At 39.7% G+C, this 22,808-nt stretch overlaps 1 protein-coding gene across 1 annotated transcript in view; it reads left to right on the top strand.

The window, feature by feature from the left end:
- LOC125896213 (homer protein homolog 3-like) overlaps positions 1 to 22,808 on the top strand; it is a 77,350-nt gene that overhangs the window by 14,767 nt on the left and 39,775 nt on the right. The window contains 3 exon segments of the mRNA XM_049588607.1: positions 14,548 to 14,704; positions 18,634 to 18,765; positions 20,322 to 20,429. Of these exon segments, the coding sequence (XP_049444564.1) occupies positions 14,548 to 14,704; positions 18,634 to 18,765; positions 20,322 to 20,429 (397 nt within the window).

Here is a 22,808-nt window from a genome sequence, read left to right as displayed (position 1 = left end):
CGAAGGGCTTTGCACAATAATAAGGAAAAAGTACAGGAAGTGAACAATTACAACAAGCAATGACAAAAACACACTGACTTACCCAAAACACGTAAAAAGACAGAGAAAACAAGTTGTTTTTGGCTTGGATTTTAAACATTCAGTGATGGGGCCTGATCGAACAACTTGGGCAGGCCACAGAATAAGCACAATCTATTTGACAATGACAGAAAGTGTTTTGATTTGACTCAACAGAACAATTTTACTCCTCAGGAAGTGAAAAACAAACACGACATACAGCCTCAAACTTCACTGCGCACAGAAACGTCTCTGTCCATTCAGGTAAAGCGATTTCACAAAGTGCCATCCTATTTGTTACACAGAGTTAGGACACTCTCCTGCACTCAGACACCGAGAGTGATGTTGTGCTGTTCGGAGTCTGTAGCTCAGTGATTAGTCCTCTGTGGAGGACACTGGTTCTGGGCTTAACTGTGTGCCCACAGAACTGCTCCACTTCTTGGTTGTTGTCTTGTTGTTTTCAAGGAATGAGCAGTAACCTTCACATGCTGTGTGGTCATAACAGCCTTGAGCTATTTCTTTTAGTTAGGAACCTCTGCACACTCAAAAACAGTTTTACTTGATTCCACTATATTCCCTGTGTTAGTACTTTGCCAGCAGACGTCAACATAAAGACACAAAACCTTTCTATTTAGATTTGTGATACAACGTGAGCAAACATGTCTGCATGTATCCACCTGGCCTGACTTGGTTGTTAATTATATTCAGTCTAATCAGGTCAGAAAGGGTCCTGTTGTGATGCCAAGCAGACTTGCTTTCAGGACTGATAACATGGTGTGTCATAATTATCTTGGAGAAATGTGTTATTCTGCGGCAGACAGAGAGTGTGAACTGTGATCTGCTGAGAAAAATGACACTTTATGACCACAGTTGTTTGGTAGCAAATCACAAAGTGATGGTGCTTTCTCTCTGTGTGGGTCTGCTTTGGACGACAACATTTTGGATCAGGTCTAATTAGATTAGGTCCGACTGTCCTCATGTACCTGTCGGATATGGGACTTTGTTTCTTATAAAGAATAATTATACTGTAGATCCATGTTTGGGTCAGGTGGGTTTTGCGGGAGCCCTGTTTCAGGACAGGTCCAAAATTTTGAAACCCATGAAGACTAGACCTACAATAATTAGTTGACAGAAAATTAATGTATCCCTATTTTTATAGTAAGTAATTTTTCAACAAACATGCAAAGTTCCAGCTTCTGAATTTGCTGCATTTCTGTAGCAAATTAAATAAAAAAAATTAATTTGTAAATCTGCCCTGTCCATGATTTGTCAAGCAAAAACTCCACTGCAAATTACTCACCAAATTTCACCGAACACAGAGATCATGTGATGATATTAGTCTGGTGATGATCATCATCTCTGTGATTTAGTGTCATATTTAGGTGTTTTTGATTTATCCATGCCTCTTTCCTCTTTGCCTCTTTCCTGGTCGAGAATTGTGGAGGCTGTGTTGGCAATCATAATTGAAAGTTTTGACAGCATATTGGAAATAATGTAACACCCCCAGGTAATACTAGTCTAGTTGCAATAGGGCTTTAGTTGCAGCCCTTTGACAACCTGTAGTTTATAGGATGTCATCAAGTGTCAAATTTTCAAGTTGTGTTTCCCACTTTGTTGGCTCCACTCTTAAGTCTGATATTCTCGACTTGATTTGAAGGCAGCAGACAAATCTTTCTATTGATGCAAAAGTAAAGGGAATATAATAAAACATCGGCATCCTCTCCATGTGTACAGTGGCGTGCAACAGTTTGGACACCCCTGATCAAAATTTACTTTATTGTGAGTAGTTAAGTGAGTAGATGATAAACTTGTATCCAAAAGGCATGGAGTATATAATGGTAATAGTAATAATTAGTAATAATTTTCAACATTTTAAGCAATATTAGTGTATTGTTTTTGTTTTGTACAACTTTAGAGTAAAAAAAAGGAAAGGAGCACCATGCTAGAGTTTGGGCACCCCAAGACTTTTGAGCTCTCAGACAACTTTTACCAGGGTCTCAGACCTTTATTAGCTTGTTAAGGCTATGGCTTGTTCACAGTCATCATTAGGAAAGGCCAAGTGAAGCAAATTTCAAAGCTATATAAATTCTCCAACTCCCAAAACCTTGTCCCAACAATCAGCAGCCACAAGCTCCTCTAAACAGCTCCCTAGCAATCCGAAATAACTGATGCCCACAAAGCAGGAGAAGGCTATAAGAAGTGTTTTCAGGTGGCTGTTTCCTCAGTTCACAATGTAATCAAGAAATGGTGGTTAACAGAAACTGTGGAGGTCAAGTTGCGGTCTGGAAGACCAAGAAAACTTTCTGAGAAAGTTGCTTGTTGGATTGCTACAAAGGCAAATCAAAATCCCTGTTTGACTGCAAAAGATATGCAGGAAGGTTTATCAGACTCTGGAGCTTTGGTGCACTGTTCCACTGTGCAGCGACACCTGTACAAATATGATCTTCATAGAAGAGTCATCAGAGGAAAACCTTTCCTGTGTCCTCACCACAAAATTCAGCATCAGAAATTTGCAAAGGAATATCTGAACAAGCCTGATGCTTTTTGGAAAAAAGTCATGTGGACTGAAGTTAAAATAAAACTTTTGGACACAATGAGCAAAGGAACTTTTGGAGAAAACAGGGTGCAGAATTTCATGGGAAGGACACCTGTCCAACTGTTAAACAGGGGGTTGCTTCAATCATGCTTCGGGCTTGTGTTGCAGCCATTGGCACGGGAAACATTTCACAGGTAGAGGGCAAAATGGATTCAGTTCAATTCTAGTAAATTCTGGAAGCAAACGTCACATCAACTGTAAAAAAGCTGATGAAGAGAGGATGGCTTCTACAACAAGACAAGGATCATAAACACACCTTAAAATCCACAATTTTCTACTTCAAGAGGCACAAACTGAAGGTTTTGCCATGGCCCTCACAGTTCCCCGAACTAGACATCATTGAAAATCTGTTGATGGACCTCAAAAGAGCAGTGCATGCAAGACAGCCTAAGAATCTCACAGAACTAGAAGCCTTTTGCAGGAAGAATGGGGGAAAATCCCTCGAACAAGAACTGAAAGACCTTTAATTGGCTACAAAAACCATTTAGTAGCTGTGATACTTAACCAAAGGGGGAGCCACCATTTACTGACCATGCAGGGTGCCCAAACAAAGCTTAAATATTGAAGAACTGTGTCATCTTTAACTTTATGCCTTTCGGAAATAAGGTCATCTTTTACTTGCTTAGCTATATGCAGTAGACGAAATTTTGACAAGGGGTGCCCAAACTTTTTCATGCAACTGTAGATTCACACTGGGTTTAGCTGAACTCAGCACGTGTCTTTCCTACATCACTGTCAGTTTATATCTATATGAGATGTGATTTCTATTCCAGAGGAGGTAATGAACCGTTATCAGAGATGTCCGAGGAGTAATTTGGAATTGAGCATGCAGTGAATGCAGCCTCGTAGGTCAGAGGAAGCGTATTAAAGCCTCCTTGTTCTCTGATGGCTCCCTGCAGAAAGCTCAGCCCTCGTCCTGTGCATCTTCCAGCTCGTCCAGATGGAGCTATCATGGAAGTCCCTCAGTTTATGGCCTTTGCTGCAGGCAGCAGCCAAATACCTTTTGTAGTTGTAATATTTTCCTGTCCCTGAGAGGAATTATTTCATCTGTATGGATGTGAAGCAGAGAAAGAGCCTGCGTGCATCAGCAGAAGCCTTTCCAGGAGGGCTGGCTGTTTGGCTCGGTCCAACATTTCATCAGGTCTCTCATGCTGTATGTAACCTCGAAATTCATCTGAATGCTTCATGCCAATTAATATATCATGATGGTGGAGTGGAGCTGATGGCCTCAGGGCTGCGTGCCTCCGCCTCTATCTGGTGTCACTGCTGTGTTTTTTTTAAAGGGAAATGAAGAGGACAGTTATGGATTAAAAAAAACTCAGCCATCAGCTCAGACTCAGCTGCTTTACTCTCCCATTCTCTGACAATGGCAGAATATCAAAGGAAGTTATTTTTTACAGCAAACTTTTAGAAGTTTCTCGAGGGAAAGTGTAGTTTTAAATCCATCATTTGGCACAATATCAAAATCATGATCCCGCGGTGACAGACCGCTGAAGACATGTGTGGTATGAACGCAGAGACGTGCAGAAGTGAAGATAAAATGTCCCAGAGAGGCATGAAAAGTGGTTTTGCCCATAGAGAATTGAGCCACTCTTGAGGATTCACTCCCACCTGCCTGGGCTCAGATCCCAGCTGAGCTTCCTCTCCTGTGTCTCCCATGTTTTAAAACTCTGTCTTTTTCTGTCTCCTCCACTTGGACCTTGAATACAACAACAACAAAAAAAAGATCCCAAGGAGTTTGGGTTTTTTCCGTAAATGAAAAAGGGGTTCAGAGTTTCCCCCAACAAACCCAGCTCTCAAAAGCTTTTCAGGTAATGCCATTAGTTTTTAGCACATCTATAGTTCAAGCACTGTTATCACTAAAAAGGATGATGGATATTTTTAAAAATATTTTTCATTTAAGCAGATATCGAGAAGAAGTAGAAATTAGGGGTGCAAATGCGCGCCTGGGCAAGTGCATTTGTCTAAACTGCCTGTGCATTCCATCAAGCAGGGTTCAGATGCACATGCTTGCCCAGGCGTGCTACTCTTCTCTGTCTGAGACTGTTTATGCCTCAGTGTTAAATAGTGAGATGTGCATGTGTTTGGGAAACACTGACACTTGGTTGTTTAAAGGATGTTTCATGTAGTTTTGCTGTTGTTAAACATGGACCTCTATCACTTCAATTCATCAAGCGTTATCTCAGTTTTTGGATTTGTCATTCACCGTGGAGGCAAGCGAGAAAAACAAACCGGAATTCAAAGTAACACAGAGTAAGTAATTAATAGACAAATGATTATGTTGTGGGTGAAGTATTCCTTTAACCTAAAATTTTGTTAGCCTCCCCAAGGACCTCACCCACTTGAAGGCTTTTGTAGGACATTATGAGACAAATAAAGACATTTGTAGTTTCTCAATCTTGAAAAAAAACAAATGTCATGTCAAGCCAATTGTATTTACATAGCCCAGTATCACAAGTCCCAATTCTTGCTTCACAATCTGTACAGTGTACAATACCCTGTGTTCTCTGATTCTCGCCGCGGACAAAAATAAACTCCCCCAGTAGATGTCGTGTGTACAGAACACACCAACATAATGAAATTACAGTGTAGAAAATCCTTGCCAATCCTGACAAAATGACACATAGAATCTGAACATCTAAGGAGAACAATAGATGTGGGAGGATGTCAAGCAGCTTCCAGGTGTCACCAGACATATAGAGACCGAACCTCTTTACCATGTTACCTGGAAAGAGGACAAACTGCACAAACACAGAAGAGGCAAAGCTGAAGCAGATAATTTCCACAGACAGAAAACAGAAAGAGAAAGAGAACAATGTGATGTCAGTTTACACCTCAGATAACACGTTGTCATTTTACTGACCCCTTTAATTACTGAGCTGTAATGTGAACACAGCTCTTCCTCTGCTCACACATAGATGTGCAGCAGTAAGTGTGTATAGTATGACGGGGGGGGGATGTAGGGGGGGTTGAGTGATGTATATGTGACCTGGAATAGATTAACAATAATTGATCCAGATGACCCCTTACTGGATTGAGGCCTCTGGCTCACAGCAGGAGGTGGAAATGCCCTCAGCACAGTATCTGCTGTATAAAAGCTGCTTTACATTTACACTCTATTTCAGAGTGGACTATAGTAACTCTGGGAATTTTTCCATAATCCTGCTGACAAACAGACAAAGCAAAAACATAACATCCTTGATGGAGGTAAATGTTGTAGTTCGTACTCTGCCGCATTGGCATTACAGTTAAACAGTTTCTGAAAACATTTTAGGCAAGAAATAGGCAACTCAGTAACAGAATCTTGGTCTATATGTGATTAGCGCTGTCTAGTTTTACCATTTAATCCAAGTTTTTTCAGCCTGTGTTTTCATTGTGCAGGAAACAGTATGGGCCCCCCTTCCTGTTCATAAACTCTCACTATTAAAGCTAAACACGACACTAAAATATGTTTCTAAAAGCACTGTAGGCGAGAAAAAGGCAATACAGTAATGTAATCTTGATAAATATTCAATCAGCACTGCTTAGTTTTACTTCTTTATCAGATTTTGAGCCAAGTTTGAGACAGACAGAGGTACAGGTCTGTCATTGGAGCTGCTTCTACACTCTTTATGTTCTCAGTGGCAACATGGGTGATGGGCAATATGACAATGCGGAAGTACAGGCTGTAGTTCGAGCAGCAGTTGGAGAGTCAGCAAAACTCTGCTGGATGACGTAAATTACATCATCCAGCAGAGCTTTGCTGGGGATGGGGGGCGAAGATGGATACATAGGCACTGGTTAGATGGAGGGAAGTTTACCACAGTTCATTGACACATACAGCCCACATTGTTATGACGCAAAGCTGGTTTCCCTTTAATTCTGTTTACATGTCAGAGGTTGGGCGATGACTTGACTCAAGACTGAGACTCACTTGCAAATTTGAGGACTTGAGACTTGCTTGACTAACATTGATAAAATACTTTGACTTGGTATTCATAACTTAGACATGACTTGAGACAGATGACTTGAGAAGACTTGACTTTGTTTAATTAAATATTTGCGTTTTTTCTAGATGCAGTTGTGTTTTGTTTTTGAAACGTGACTGGGAGATTTCTAGTGAAATGGATTCAAAGATTATATTGTGAATGACAGTGGTAAAATACAACATCTGCAGCTCAGAAATTTGAGACACGACCACCACAGCGTCCAACTTTATCCATTAATACAAAACCCACAAAGACAGTAACTTGTGACTTATGCTGCATTTAAATGGAGCTTGTGTTTATGACATTTGAAGTCGTGTCCACAAGGTCAACCTGACCCCATTTGAATGCAGCATTATTCCCACCACTGAGTTCATTAAGGATCCACTGATATTGTAGTGTGAGATTTTTTGTCATTTTGTTTTTAACTTCTTATATCCATATATTTCGCCGCAAATATGTCTGTACTTTAACTTATATAAAATGTTGAGAGCAGGACTTAAATTGTAATCGAGCATATTCATGGTGGTGTTGCTTCTGCACCACCAGTTGAGTTATTCAGATCACATCCTGCTCTTTTATCAGACATGAATCTGGTAACTTGCCTTCCCGTCGGGTTAAATACATTGGACTGATTTATAGTTCAAGCTTTATGACAGCTCCTCAGGGTGCCAGATATGAGGAGCTCTCCTTCTACCCAGTCACGCAGGGTTTTACCCTCACAACACCTGATTTGATTAAACGCTACACAGTTTCTTGTTAATTGGATCAGGTGTGTGTAATTCAGACTACACTCCTCTCTCCTGCTCTGCATTAAGTGAGACAAGGCCTCTGTGGCTGTCAAGCTGCTGTTTGCTCTCCTTCACCTCAGGAGGGATTTAATCCAGTTTTAATCTGCTCATATCATCAAACCTCGACGTGATGCATCCTGTCTGAGCTGATTAGCGTGACGGGCTTTTCACAGAGCGACGTCAAATGAATGACGGGACATTAATCTCTGTGTGATCCGCTGTGACGGCTGGGAGCTGATGAGCAGTCACTCATCTTTTCTCATTAAGATGAGAATATGATAGAATGGAAATCCTGACAGAGGCTCCTTTACTTTGAAGTTAATTCTTATTTATTTTTTGGCTTACTGGCTCATTTCCTTTACCGTCCTGGTTTTCAGTTAAGCGACCAGATGATTAATTTTATTCTGCATAATTATGTTCTTTGATGGTGCTGTTAATTTGCTCAGTTTGAGTAAGATGTTTGAGCAGGATTTTACCTCCTGACAGTGAGATCAACGTTGAGGGTAACCACAAACCTCAGACCAAACTGTCCCACCTGAAAAGCTTTGAAATCTGAGCATTTTTCCCCCTGTCTTAGAGTGTCAGAAAAATGGCCACTTCTCCTCAGTCTTTTTCCTGTTATTCATGTTTCACTTGATAAATTGTCGCCAAAATGGCCTTGCTCAAGGGCAACTGAACAGTGGCTGTTAAAGGTGATAGAGATGATAACTCATACACTAATATGCTCAAGCTGGAAAAAATCTGACGCAGTAATTGAACGCTTGGAAGCAACATTGACAGTGCCCTACAGATGCCCTGTCTGTAACAGCGTTAGGTTATTGTCTTTGTCAGGAAGCAGACTGAACTTTTCTCAAGATTTCTTGGGGGCATAATTGCACAAATGCAAATTCCAACATGAGCTTGCAGATTTGTCTGGTTCCCAGGCGCGGTTAATTGAGGTCACATGCTGGAATAATCTGGGTGGGTTTTTTTTTTTTTTTTTTTTTTGTGAGCGCCAAAAAAAATAAATAAAAAATTCTGGCCAAGTGATGCTCTGTTGCATACATTGTTGCTGCGGTGGCAGAAGTGAACAAATAAAGCATGAAACGATCAAGTTGCCTTTCGTGTTATGTAATAAAGTGGTAAAACAGAATAATGAGAGTTATAACAGAGTCAATATTATTTCAGCTGAAAGGTCAGAGCTCTGACAGAGGTCCTCCATAGGTCTGACAAAGAAACAGATTCGGACACATAATATAACTAAAAGTAAGAAGAGGGAGAGCAAAAGCGAGGCCTCTGGTTTACTGATAACTTCTGTGAGAGCAGCAATCTCTCATACACAGATAAAATGTGTTCAAGGACACAGTAAAACAAAACCAGCACACAAGGTCAGCAGCATACTCTCTAAACTACATGTCTATATATGGTATTGATCTTCAGAGTATTGAGATTTTGTTCCTACAGTTGCTAAATTAGTGATTTTTAAATCTCCTGCAACTTCATTACTTGCCGTTTTGCTGTGACAACATTTTCTATAGTGGACAAATGCATAAGTTGCAATCCAAAGCATTTTGCCACAAGTTTGTACAGTTGGTGTATGTTTAATATGAAAACATTTATCACTTTTCATCATTTTTCTGGTCTCTGGCAGTGACATGAAAACTACAGTCCAAACAGTGCAATCATAAAGCAAATTAAACAAGCAGTAAAATAAAGATATTACATACTGTGTTCTAAGATTTACCCAAACAGGACGTACAACTGTTTGGTTCCCTGCTATCATAGTAACAGTTGTATTCCAACAGCAGGACGTTAATTGCAGCACCATTAATGTTTGAAAGAACAGCTTGGGGAGAGTCAGCACTGAACAGCTCCCTGTTGATAGTTGAGATAGTTGCTGATCTTGTCAGTCTTTTTATTAGCAGATATTTTGATTTGTTATGGAGATAAAAGCCTGGGTATAAATAAAAACATTATTGGCTTCTTTCCATTAAGTGTCCCATTAAGTGAATAGCATCCATTATTAATGTTAATGATTGCACCATTCATTCTAAACACATCAAATGTCCATGGAATAAGCCCACATACTTAATGCACCTTTTAAAGCAACAAGTAGCTGTCTTGTAAAACAGTTTGCAGCACTGAACTCATCCGGCTGATGCCCAGTGATGAAGGATCAGGCTAAATGCAGTCAAAGACACAACAATCCAAGCTATCTAAGCTAGTTAGATGCTAACAAGATCATTAAAGAGATACTTTGCTGATTTATCAACCATCTTTGTATCAGAACAACGTAGGTATGTGTAAATGAACTGTGGGAAATGTCTCCATTTTACCAGTGACGAGATCTCCCTGCTCATTTCTCAGCTCAAATCTGCTGACTCAAGGCTGTTGCTCAAACTACAGGTTGCACTTCTGCATTTTTGAATGCTTGCCACCACGGACACAAACAGTGTGGAAGCAGATCTTGGGAAAGCAAGAGATCACTCCTCTCTCGCCAAACCAAACTCAGATCAAACTGTAAAACTCAACAGTGCTGATCAAACAGAAACCAAGGTTCTGTTACTGTATTGCCTATTTCAAACCTAAGATGTATCGAAAACATATTTTAGTGCACTGTTTGGCTGTAATATGAGATGCTGTTTCACATACTGGAAAAATCTGAGATCGCTGATCAAATAAGAACCAAGCTCCTGTTACTGTATTGCCTATTTCTCACATCAAATGTTTTCAGAAACTTTTTTTAACTTACTGTTTAACTATAATTTGACATAGTTTGTTATCCATCGGACGCCATTTTGTTTCCTGTATCAAAACGGACAAGCTTGCATTACATCACCCTCCAGTGGGACCATTCGTTGACCCGGTGAGGGGCAGTGCACAGGCTTTTTCCTCTGTTTTCTCTGATCATGTAGCACCAATTTCAAAAGTATCAATGGCATTTTATTGAGACTGTCTCAACACACCTGTGTGGTGATGATGCTGTTTAATCAGCATCTTGATATGTCACACCTGTCAGGTGGATGGATTATCTTGGAAGAGGAAAAGTGCTCACTGACATGGATTCTGACAAATTTGTGACCAGAATTTTAGAGAAAAATAATCCTGGATCTTTAACTTAAACATGGGGAAAAGGGGAGTAAAAACAAAAGTGTTACATTTCAGTTTTTGTTCAGTGTATTTTCTTTCACATTGACCTTTGTACTTTTTAAATGATGTAAACCCCAAAACTCCATCCATTAAGATTAAGATAAGAGGAAAACTTGATTTATCCCGAGGTAAACTGCTGTGCAGCACTTGGAATAGAAAGTGGGAAAAAAATCTGAAATATATACTATATATATATATATATATATATATAAAGCCAAAATGAGGTTAAGAGTATGGATCATAAAAATACTGACGAATAAACAGTAGGTATCAGTCTAGTTGGGTTGCATATAGATAATGTGCACTATGTACAGTATCGGATCTTTTTTTATATAACATTTTATATTATAAATGAATTCTTGTGTGCATTGATTAAACTTTACCTAAAAAAAAAAACCCATAAAAATCAAACCTCATGCTTCCTGTTTCCTCAAGTCCTCAACCAACTATCATTCAGAAATCCTGTATATGTGGCAGCAACCAAACATCAGTCTAACTCTTGTGAGAAAACCAATGCGTCAGATCCTGAGAGCCAAGTGTATCACAACTTAGAGACTCAGTAGTTTGCTCTTCATGTCTGTCACTTTTGTCCAGTGACTCCATGTTGTTCAGTCGTCATAGACCCATGTTTATATCATCTATCAATGATATGTATTGCATCTCGAGCCTCTGCTATCCTGAACCTGACTGACACCTAAAATCTGCTTTCTTGGCTGCGCTGCGATTGTCTATTGTCAATTGTAGCTCCAGTAATCTGTGTTGAAACAATACCGACTATTGTTTGTATGCAAATGTACAGTAATTCCAGCCAAACCTAGTGGGAACAATGCTTCATATAGCCAGTGCTGCTGACCTATATAAATGGTTGTTTCTCTTGCTTAGACAAAGAACAGAGCCTCCTCCCCGCGCACATTATCCTCATTAATGTCAGCATATAATTGACTCGCAATGGGAACGGCTCATTGCATACGTTAACATTATGCAAACTCTATTAGCTGTGTAATGTTGCATGAATTCACCAAAGTGCCCGCATAGTCCCTCATTGTCCTGCGTGCCGTATCCACTTTTAGTGCCTACAGTGAGTGCGTGGTTCTTCAAAGGGAGCAGGATGGCTAATTGGACTGCTAGCGGTTAGCAAATCCTCAGCCTCATTTGCACAAATAGCCTCATTACACCAGGAGAACATCAATGACCTCGAGGTTGCTGAAAAACACAATCACATTCGGAAATTAGTGGTATTTTTGCCCCTATTTATAGCTTTGTTCACCACGCTCAATGGGAGAGCGGGGTCCCCAAAGCGCCAAACAAGTCAATGGTTTGCGCTCAGATGAACAAGATGATAATGATGTTCAGATAATTTTAATGATGGGTACAGATGTTTTAGCCTTTTGGCTTTGATCAGTGTACTAATGAAGATTTCCTGTGTGTGATATTTCCATTTTCAAGTATTGCATAACTCATAAGGAGAAAAGGGGATACATTTTTATCACTGTTGGCATATTTCTGTGATAAACAAGCACTTGAGAGCTGGTTAAGTGAAATGAGTCTTTTTCCGAATAATGATGCCATCCAAAAAGATACTTACAGGTAGTATATTACTTTACATACTGTAAATAAAATGAACACAGCAAACGGTATGGGGGTATCTGAGAGAGCACAAAACAAATTCTGAACGCTACAATCCACTTTGGGGATGAAATAATGTGCACACTCGTTTCTGAGTCTGCTCTCTAATGTTGGTCACAGTAGAACGCTACAGAAACTCAGTTTTTCTGTAACAAACCTGATATCTGCATCTGCATGCTCATGTTATACCAAGCGAGTATTCCTTTTTTTGTCTGGGTTTGACATGGAGTCCTGAAACTTCAGAACACAAAAAGTATTAATTAGTTTTTCAGTTTAGTTCATTTTTAGTTTTAGCTGAGGACCTCAAACAGGCTCAAAAATTGAATTTCGGTGTCACAACACACCACAAAAGCTGTTTGTCTACCTGAGGTTTGGTTTTATTTGTCAATGTTTCATGACAAAACCCTAAAAAAAAAAGTAGATGAATTGAAGTTGTGGTGATCAGAGCACTGAAATGTACATATCTGCATGTCCCAGTAATTCAGGATTATCTACAAATTTGCTTTGAAGAGTTTTTTAGTTCTTTAATCTTATGCTCGGGTTATCATTGTCACCTCACATCAAGAGGTTTCCTGGTTCGAACCCACAGAGTCTGCATGCTCTCAGCGTGTCAGCGTGGGTTTTCTCTGGGTACTCCGGCTTCCTCCCACAGTCCAGAGACATGCAGGTTAATTGGTGACTCTAAATTGGCCGTAGGTGTGAATATGAGTATGAATGGTTGTCTGTCCAGGGTGTACCCCACCTCTTGCCCAATGTCAGCTGGGATAGGCTCCAGCCCCCAAACAGTTTAAGCGTTTACGGAAAATGAGTGAATGAGTAATCTTATCCTGGCAATAAAAAGTCGTATTGTATGCTGAATTATTATAAAACTGGGAAAAACTGTGGCATTATATCTTGAAAAGTGTCTTTCAAAAGCTGTTTTTTGAATTCTCTTCTTTGAGCCCCACAAACAGATTTCCATCCACTTGTGTTGTTAAAGTGTGAGATCATAAAGTTTGACTAACAGTAAAGTTAGTTCAAGCAGAGGTAAAAAATAAATATGTTATTTTGTAGTCTAAACCAACTCTCTCGGATCAGTGTTTGCTACAGATGGATAGAGTTTGCATTAGACTTGGAGTGAGAGTCTGCTCGCTCATCTTTATCTTCGGAGCCCCTGAGGTGAATTTCTCCACAGATAAACTGGCTCAGTGACGAGTGTCACTCGCAGGCAGATTTATGCCTCTTAAATGTCGGGCGTGTAACACTCAACCTCAGGCTCCCCTCACAGATTGTGATAGAGCTGAGTGACAACTGAAGAGTTCAGGGGGAAAAAAAAGAGATTTATATGCCTCCTTTAAAAAGGTGACACCTGCTGTTACAAAATGATCAACAGCACAGCGTTTAAACAAATTAGATGCTCTCCAAGAAGTTTGTTCTTAAAGCTTAAACTCGTGATCATTTTGTTTTCATTTTTTTTCTGTTTGCATAATTCTATTATATATAAAAACTGGTCTTCTTACTGGTAAATTATTCTTGCCATGAAAAAAACAACCATGGCTTTTCTCTTTTTTAAGCCTAATTGGAAAACATAAAACATTTCTTTTTTTTTTTAATTTTTGTTTTCACTTTAAAATAAAGGAAGAAATTAGCTTCTGAAACTGTCACGAAAACAGGAATTTAAGTTATTTTCATAGAGACATCCTGAGCTGGGAAATTACTACTGCATGAATGCCAGGTGGTGCTCATGGGACAATAACAGCATAAACTAATGGAAAACAATACAATGCAATCAAGATAAAATGAAATAAAGAAATACAACATGGAAAAAGCCTGATGTTGTCTTGCTCTCTGGCTTGTCCAAAAATAGAAAATTGATGACATGCCATACTCATACCCATAAACATGTTACATGAACAAGTAATTAAAAAACACAGGTTAAAGACTGCAGGGTTACAAAACAGCCCATTCTCGAAAACCTGCGGTCATAAATGGATTTGTATGGTTGTTTGTCAGTATATGAAACTGAATGTTCATACAGCATCTGCATGTTTGTCTGTGCATTAGCATGTGGTTTGATGTTATCCATACATACAGAGTGCAAGGAGGGCAGGAGTCAGGATACTGTACTCTATCTACTCCACTTATGCAAATTTAATAAAGTGATGTTAATATTGCAAAGAATCCAGCTAACACTGTACCAAACACACATGAGTGCTGTAAACAGTCACAGCTTTATATAACAGAAACCCCTCTTCTTCTACAGAGAGAAAGGTCCTCTTTGAAAACATGGTGACTTAACAGCAGGGCGGTGGGAGCCGCCTCCATATATTCAGTAATGTTTTTAATTAAATGTGACATTAAATCTCCCGTGACATTAACTGTTTTTTTGCTGTGTGTTTTAAAGGGAGCAGCCCATCTTCAGCGCCAGAGCTCATGTCTTCCAGATCGACCCGGCCACCAAACGCAACTGGCTGCCGGCCAGCAAACATGCCGTCACCGTGTCCTTCTTCTACGATGCCAGCCGCAGCGTCTACCGCATCATTAGCGTGGGCGGAACGAAGGTGGGGTCCCTCCACACATATGTCTGTACAGATGCACGCGTTAACGCTTTGTCATAGGTTCACATCACACATATTGTTATCAGGTCGAGACACATAGTTCTACTAAAATTCTTTGAAGAGGAAAATCTGGTTGAAGATGTGTCTGAAGCGTCCATGTTTTAGAATATGAAGCTTCTTTGCAGCAACATCCATATTTGAAGCATTGTCAGCTGTCATGGCTTCATATGAGTCTGGACAGACATATGTATGCATGATGTAGACTGTAACTGCAACTTGACGGGTTCACAGAGATAGACAACTGCAAGATAGTAATTCTAGTTTTTATTGATTGTAGTATTTCTGCCAAAGAAAGCCAGCATGAGATGCAGCAAGAAATATCAAATTAAGCTTTCACTGAGTCCATTATTTTTGAAGTAACATGCTGCAGCTTGTCGCACTCAGCAGTTAGTTAATAGCATTTTCCTCATATTATTATATTTCTTGTATTATTAGTGTATTAATGTAACAACTCATCATTTGTGCAGTATCATATCTCACTGGCTTGCTTTTTATTTAGCTTCCTCTGCGCACCCTATCCTGAGATTCTTCAAATAAAGAGAAATAAATCTGTTTTCCATTTGGTTGTGGCTGTTACGGGTGGGAATGCATTAGTCGAAGCTGCACATTGTCAGCAGAATATTTATAACACACCCACAGCGGTAATACGGCATCCACAAGCACAGTAAAGTACCTGGGAGTTCCAACTCTGACAGCGTATCTCGTTAGCACCTAAATGAAAACTCTTTGTAGTTATCACCCAGTTGTGCCAATATAGCGCCCGGAGACTTGAGGCTTTTGGAGAGGAGACCAAAGAAATCTACATTTGGCAACAAATCCACCTCATCAGACTGCTCACTCAGGAGTATTTCTGAACAGATCATCGCACACCACAACAAGCTTTTTCACTTAGCTCTTTTTCTGGCCCGAGCTGTTGGATATCTTTATTTGCACGCACACCTCTACAGTCAACCTCCACAGGGGTTTTTTTTTTTTAATTGTTAGTTAAACAACTGCAGATTTGGACGACAATATAATCTAAGTGTTACAGTTGGATTAATGTTGCTGTGTTATTTACTGCTGCTACTGATCCTAATGAAAACCACAGACCTCAAAGCAGTCACCAGCCTGTTCACTGTAATCAGCTGCTGCACAGTGAAGAGTTGGCTTCTCGATAAAAAGATGAAAATCAGCATATTTGCCAGTCAAGTACATGCATAAGAAAAAAATAACAATGAGCTGCAATGTATTTGGCATTTAAAGGTGACATACATTATGAATGTTCTTGTTGATTCTGGGTATTCTGAATTCTTTCTCCTTAAAAATGACCTTTTTAAAAAAAAACCCAAAAAAAACAGGCTTTTTAAGCACATGATAAATGCATGCAATTACATCCAACTCTTCACCAACTCGGTGAATATAATAAAAAAACAATATAAACCTGAGTTATCAGACAGATGTAGTGTTGTAGTGATGTAGTGTCACGATACCAAAATCTTTGTTTCGGTACCAATACCAATATGAATTTCGATACTTTTCGATATTCTTTCGGTACTTTTCCTAAGGATAAGTCCTTTTGGATACAAACCTTTAGAACAATAAATAGTAAGGGTGTAACGATACCAAAAAAATCATGGTTCGGTAAGTACCTCGGTACGGACGTCACAGTTTGGTAACTCAAATGTTCCACCAAGTTTGTGTTGTCTCGTGTTGTCTCCCTTTGCGAGGCAGACTTTCTCTTGTCTTTTTTCACGTGCACCAGCTGCGAATGTTGATACAGGTGTTGTCATACACACCACTTGCGCAATCTGTGCTCCAGTAGGAGCAAGGAAGGCGTTTGTGTACATAAATGAATTAAATAAATTAATGAATTGAATCAATTTAAAAAGTACCGGTATTTTCCAAATGCAGTATAGTACCGTTTGGAATACTCTAGTACCGCGGTACTATTTTAGTACCGGAATACTGTGCAACACTAGACAGATGTTTTTGATGTGGTATAGAGGAGGGCTCGTTTCTGATTTGCACCTGGTCATGTACAAAGCTCTATACATTTTGGCACAAATTGAGTGAAGTCATGACAAAACTTGTAGGATTTGCTTTCCCACTGGTACCACAAATCTGCCTACTGGGGAACTTTACAACCATTAGTGCTTCTTTACGGAACTTCCAAAAGAGGTTTTTGGAAATAGCTTTGATTCCCATCTTCCCATAGCCAGGTGGTTTTCAGAAATGAACAGCTGCATTCCACTTGAAAAGATCACATATACTCTAAGAAACTAATACAACACCTTTTCAAAGATTTGGCAGCCCTACTTGACATATACTGATACTTTACCAACATCTCTATTAGATTTGTTATAAAAAGGATACCAGATTGATACACCAGTAGTCCTCTGATTAAGGCAGGATTATGTTGTATTTATTACACGGCTCTATTAAATGCTGTATTCTGATTGGTCAGTCGCGGCATTCAGAGGTCTGATATTACTGTGTAATGACCGTTGCTATGTAGCCCAGCGTTGCTAGGGACGCTGATTTTCATTTTCTCTTGATTCCCTGTAGCTATTGTAGTGCAGTTTCAGCCGTTGCCGGCAGTTTTTTTTTCTCTCCTCCCGATTTAATTTATAAATCAATAAAAATCATATAATTAATCAATATTCTGTCTCAAATTATTTATTTAACTGATAATTAGCCGTGTAATAAGCGGGATAATGTATAATGAGCTGGTGAATACTGGGAAAACAACTCCCTTCAGGGGAATAGAACCCCCTGTCGGGAGTTTTTTTTTTTTTTGTATTTTTTATATATATATATATATATATATATATATATTGATTACTACCCACCTCTTTTTGAGTTAGGTCCTCTTTTGGTTCGTATGTGGGGGGGCAGGGAGATGATTTGGTTTCTGTATGTTTTGTTAAATTCTCTCTCTGCAGTCATCTATGAACAGGCTTCTCTAAGACAGGCTTATAAGGTAGTTGGTGATGCAGCCCACGTATTACATGATGAGTATGTACTGATGCCTTCTGGTAGGAGGTACAGGTTACCCAGGTGTAATTTAAACAGATTTAAAAGCTCCTTTGTCCCTGTGTCAATTAAACTGTTAAATGAGGCATTGAAATAGATCGAATGTACAAGATAGGATCACTATTGATGCACTGGTACTGTTGGGTCCCGCCCATGTCTTTTGTATATTTCAGTCACTGTTTTGTGTATGTGTTTTTGTGGCTGCAGCAGGGGTGGAAGCCCAAGCCAAATTTCCCTTGTGGGCAAAAAAGTTGACCATGACCTTGACCGTGACCTTGACATTGACATTGAAAATTTGGAAAAAAAAAAAAAAGTAAATAAAAAATACATCCAAGTGCAGTGCACCTGCAGAATTTGAGTCAGTGCAGCTTCATCCCAGCTACTGTAGAAGTGGTTTTACTTAGAAAAATCAAATCCTGAAGAAATGTGTGAGATGAAAACACGGATGTAAACAGTGCTGAAGAAAATGTAACAGTTTGATTTCAAAGAAATCACACAAACATTAAGACATAATGCAAAATAATGAATAATAATTGTGTTCCAGTGAACAATGAGTTTGTCTTTATAATAAATGTCTAAAATATAAATCATAAAAAGAAATAAATTCTTTCTGTATTTGAGATTTATGTTGGGGTTGATCCCTTATAGATTTTGGCTGAACACCTTCCAGTGTGCATATTCAACACAACATGTTTCACATTTGCATCCCTCTCTGTTCTCGCTCTGCTTTTATATATATCCTGAATTTCTGTTTAAGATCAAGTTATTTATCAAAAAATGTTCACTTTTCCAACTGGGACCATTTATCTTATTTCTTTGTTCATGTTATTTACTACTGCTTCTTTCCCCTGTGGTGTCAGGCCATCATCAACAGCACCATCACCCCCAACATGACCTTCACCAAAACCTCCCAGAAGTTTGGCCAGTGGGCAGACAGCCGGGCCAACACCGTCTACGGCCTGGGCTTCTCCACAGAGCAACAGCTGCAGCAGGTTAACACCGCCCACACACACACATACCGTACACACACACACTTCGGCAACATTCAAACAAAATACTTGAAATAGTTGTATTTATTAGATATCACACACAGAGGATGAGGGGTAGGAAGAGGGGCATTGGAGCAGGAGAGGACAGTGATGTGATGATCAATGAGTCATTTTTCCACCATATTTAATTCATATTAACACAGCTTTTACTCTGTCAGTGTCTGACACAGCTGGATTATATTTACACGTAAACACAAAATGATCAATCTGTCACACACATTAAATTGATTTATTTTTGTTCATTAAATTAAAGGAATACCCCAAATCAAAATGCATATCTTTCCTCTTACCTGTAGTGCTATTTATCAGTCTAGGTTGTTTTAGTGTGAGTTGTCGAGTGTTGGCCATATCGGCTGTAGAGATGTCTGCCTTCTCTCGTAATTAAATGGAACTAGATAGCTAGATGGGTTACTCGAGATAATCCACAGACCTTGTTGTGAGCAGATTCATGAAGGAACTATTTTCTTTCTACCGAACTACACCCGCCAAACATATTGTAGTCTTTCAATAAAAAAAATGGGGAGAACTTTTTGAACGCGTGTTCTGGGAAACGATAATAAACCAATGTCCACTTTGAATGCAATGACCTATTTGTTTAAAACGTGCTCAACTCTCACAGGTAAACATTGTGTGTTAATCTCAGGTAGGTTTCCACTTAACAGTTTCTGATTCAACCACAGGTTAGTGTCCATTCAGTAGTTAAGTGTCATTCATCAGTTTTAGTCTCCATGCTACAAACTCTTCATGCTGCCACTCTTCACGGTCAAAATACTGTTCGCTTACCCCGTCACACACCTGCTGTTCATCACCTGCACTTTACCTATATTACCTGCATTTTCTTGCTCTAGTGCTCTACCCCATGTACGTTACAGCTCAGCCGAGGAGGACGCCATTAATGTTTACATCTTGCCGTGTCACGACCATGATCTTCTCGTCCATGGGTAGATGTATGCTTCCATCTGCGTGGTGATATGGTTGGCTGGTGTGGTTTACTATGAGAAAAATAGTTCCTTCATGAAACTGCTCACAACGAGGTCTGTGGATTATTTTTCAAACCCGGTCATGATTTCTGGAAAGAGACATTGCTGTTTAGTTTTTCAAATGTATTTTTATTTATTTTTAATTTTTAATTTTGTTGGCACTTTGAGCACCGCAAGCTGAGTGGTATCTAGTTCAATTATATTAGAGAGAAGGCAGACATCTCTACAGCTGATATCTCCAACACTTGGCAACTCACACCAAACGATCTGGACTGATAAATAGCACTACAGGAAACAGGAAAGCATGTATTGTTGATTTTGGAGTGAACTGTCCCTTTAAACTGCCATCAAAAGTGAGTGTAAATATGCTTAGATTACTACATTGAAATTGCAGTATAAAAAAATGTCAAAGGTAGCTTTGGAAGCTTTAAGACAGTGATGATGTAGGTGTCGTGCGTTTTGAGTTTTCCAGTTATCTCTCAGCAGAGTGTAACCTCTGTCTTGTGTCTCCACCTACAGTTTGCAGAGCAGTTTAAGGAGGTGAAGGAGGCAGCCCGCCTGGCCAGAGAGAAATCTCAGGAGAGGTTTGAACTGGCTAACCCTGCTCTCAACATTGCAGCTCCAGAGGTAAAGCACTGCTCTACTTTCTTAAAGCTTGTGTGTGTGTCTGCCCGCACAAATTTCCCTTCTTATTTTGGCTGATTAGAGGAAGAAACTCCAAATAACCAAAGTTGTGCCATCATAATAGATATGATAAAGGCCTAATCCACCAAAGCAAGTGAATAATAAGGGAACATTTACGTAGTAACATATGCATTTTGCTATGGTGATCTGTTAGTAATTTTAGATTATAACAATAAATCACCTCATGAAAGCTTTTCCATTTGCTAATATGAAACTTCCACCACAGGGAGGTGGAAGATTAGTCTGAGTAATCAGGACGTTGTTTCTGAAGAGACACATTACTGTTGAGTTTCTTAAATTGAGTTTTGAGATGCTTTAAATGACACAAATAAGGTTCATTCACCTCTATTATACTGGGACGGTGGAAGTATTCTCAAATGGCAGAGTTAAAAAAAAATAAATAAATCAAAGCTATCTGCATTGAGGATAGTGTCATTCCAACTTACTGAATTTGGGGTAATGAGGAGTCAGAAAAATAGGATTTTTTTTTATCAGTGTGGCCATTATAAGGAGCAAAATGTCCACCAAGGGAGCTGCCACAGTTAGTTAGGGTTTAAAAACCGCTGGTCTCATTCTGTAAATAAAATCTGAGAAGCTTACAGTGCAAGTGTTTGCAGTTCAGACTTTAGAGGAAATGTATTTTTAAACATGTGGGAAAAGTCTGGACATTGCCTCTAGTAAGGACAACAGGTTCAGGACCTCAAAGGGACATGATGGTGTCTGTTACCCCCATGTCCGTATGACAGAGCGGCACAGTAACATCTCAATGAACTCAGTGGCTTTGTTTCTATTTTAAACATATACAGAATCACGAGGGATTAGATGTATCCCCATCTGGCTGCTCCATTATTCTCCCATTGGTTAACTCCATTAAAAGATTTCATGCATGACAAATGGAGATGGGAGGCAGAAGGAGACGCTGGCGCTGAAGGTGTTTGGAGGGGCAGTAATGGCCGGGACTGAAAGAAAGAAGAATGAGGGATCAGGAGAATGGAGATGGGGGGGGGTGGAGGAAGGGTGGAGAGCTGAATCATCTATAATTGAAGGGAATCTGGCTGCTGCTGAAAGGACAATGGCCAGCTTTGATAACTCTTGAGGTTCAGTTGGAAAAAGTGAAAGTTTGTCTGCAGTGGAAACTTTCTGTCCCTGAGCTTTTCCCCCTCCCAAAACAAGCCGCCCTGTCGTGACATTACAAGTAGATCACAAGACACACAGATATTTTTTTCTGGGGCAGTTCTTCTGACATTTGCAGCATCAAAAATAGCACACGCCCTGTTTTGGCGGCTGTGATTTCAACTGTACAAACACGGAGGAAACTAACTTTAGTGGGGCGTCAGAGCTGCTCTGCTAGTCTTGTTTATTAGTTAGTTCTGCCAAGTATTAGCGTGTTGGATTGTTGTAGTGACATGGGTTCATAACAGACTAAAGTGTGTGTGTTTGTGTGTATTAGCACTATGTGGAAGTCCTAACAAAGAGCCACTCAGCAGGTCTAAGAGACTGCAGAGTCACGCTGCCAGCCACGACCTCAGCTCCGAGACACTCAGATAAGAGCTGATGGTTTGTCTTGTCGGTTTATTCAGTGAGGACAGAGAGAAAACACCACTGGGTACAACAAAACAGAGCATCAATACCAAGAAGGTCAACAGCACAAGAAGTGTGGTGCACAAATTGAACAATATTTCATCAAAGTAGCTGACATTTAATGGTGAAGTTGTATTAGATATTGTTTTCATCAGGGCCGGGGACCAGCTTTCTCTCAGTGTCGATGCTGAACTGAGCTGCACAGATGCAGCCGTGAGACTCGTAGGTCACAGGTCAACTGGTTCAGTAATTTTTTCTTAATCATCCTCCACCTGTTTACATAATGTAACATGTGTCTTCTGCATGAGGACCCACTATACGATATTATCACGATACTTAGGTCACGATACGATATTATTGCGATATGATGAGTATTGTGATTTATTGCTTTAAAAAAAAAAATTGTAAATTTTTCCCCAAAGGAAAACTTACATCATTTTACCTCATCAGATAAAGTTTTCAGTGTGTTCATCTGACTTTAATTATTTTTATTGCAGCAAAATGTGATGCAAAACAGACAGACTGACCAACTCTGTCACAAATACTGCATACACCAGAAATGTTCAACTGTTGGAAGATTTAACGCCCTCTGAGAGGCCAGATTAAACATGAGAGCAAAACACTTCACATGCAGGTATCCTGCTAAATGAATGGCAACACCCATGTTAGAGGTGTCATCTGCTACAACCCCAATCGCCCATTCTTGTGCTGTATTTTGCAGGATGTTTGCTCCAGTGTGAC

Source organism: Epinephelus fuscoguttatus, linkage group LG10 (genome assembly GCF_011397635.1).
Source record: "Epinephelus fuscoguttatus linkage group LG10, E.fuscoguttatus.final_Chr_v1".
Lineage (NCBI taxonomy): Eukaryota > Metazoa > Chordata > Actinopteri > Perciformes > Serranidae > Epinephelus > Epinephelus fuscoguttatus.
The sequence above is the reverse complement of the archived record's forward strand: the minus strand, read 5'-3'. Positions and strand labels throughout refer to the sequence as shown.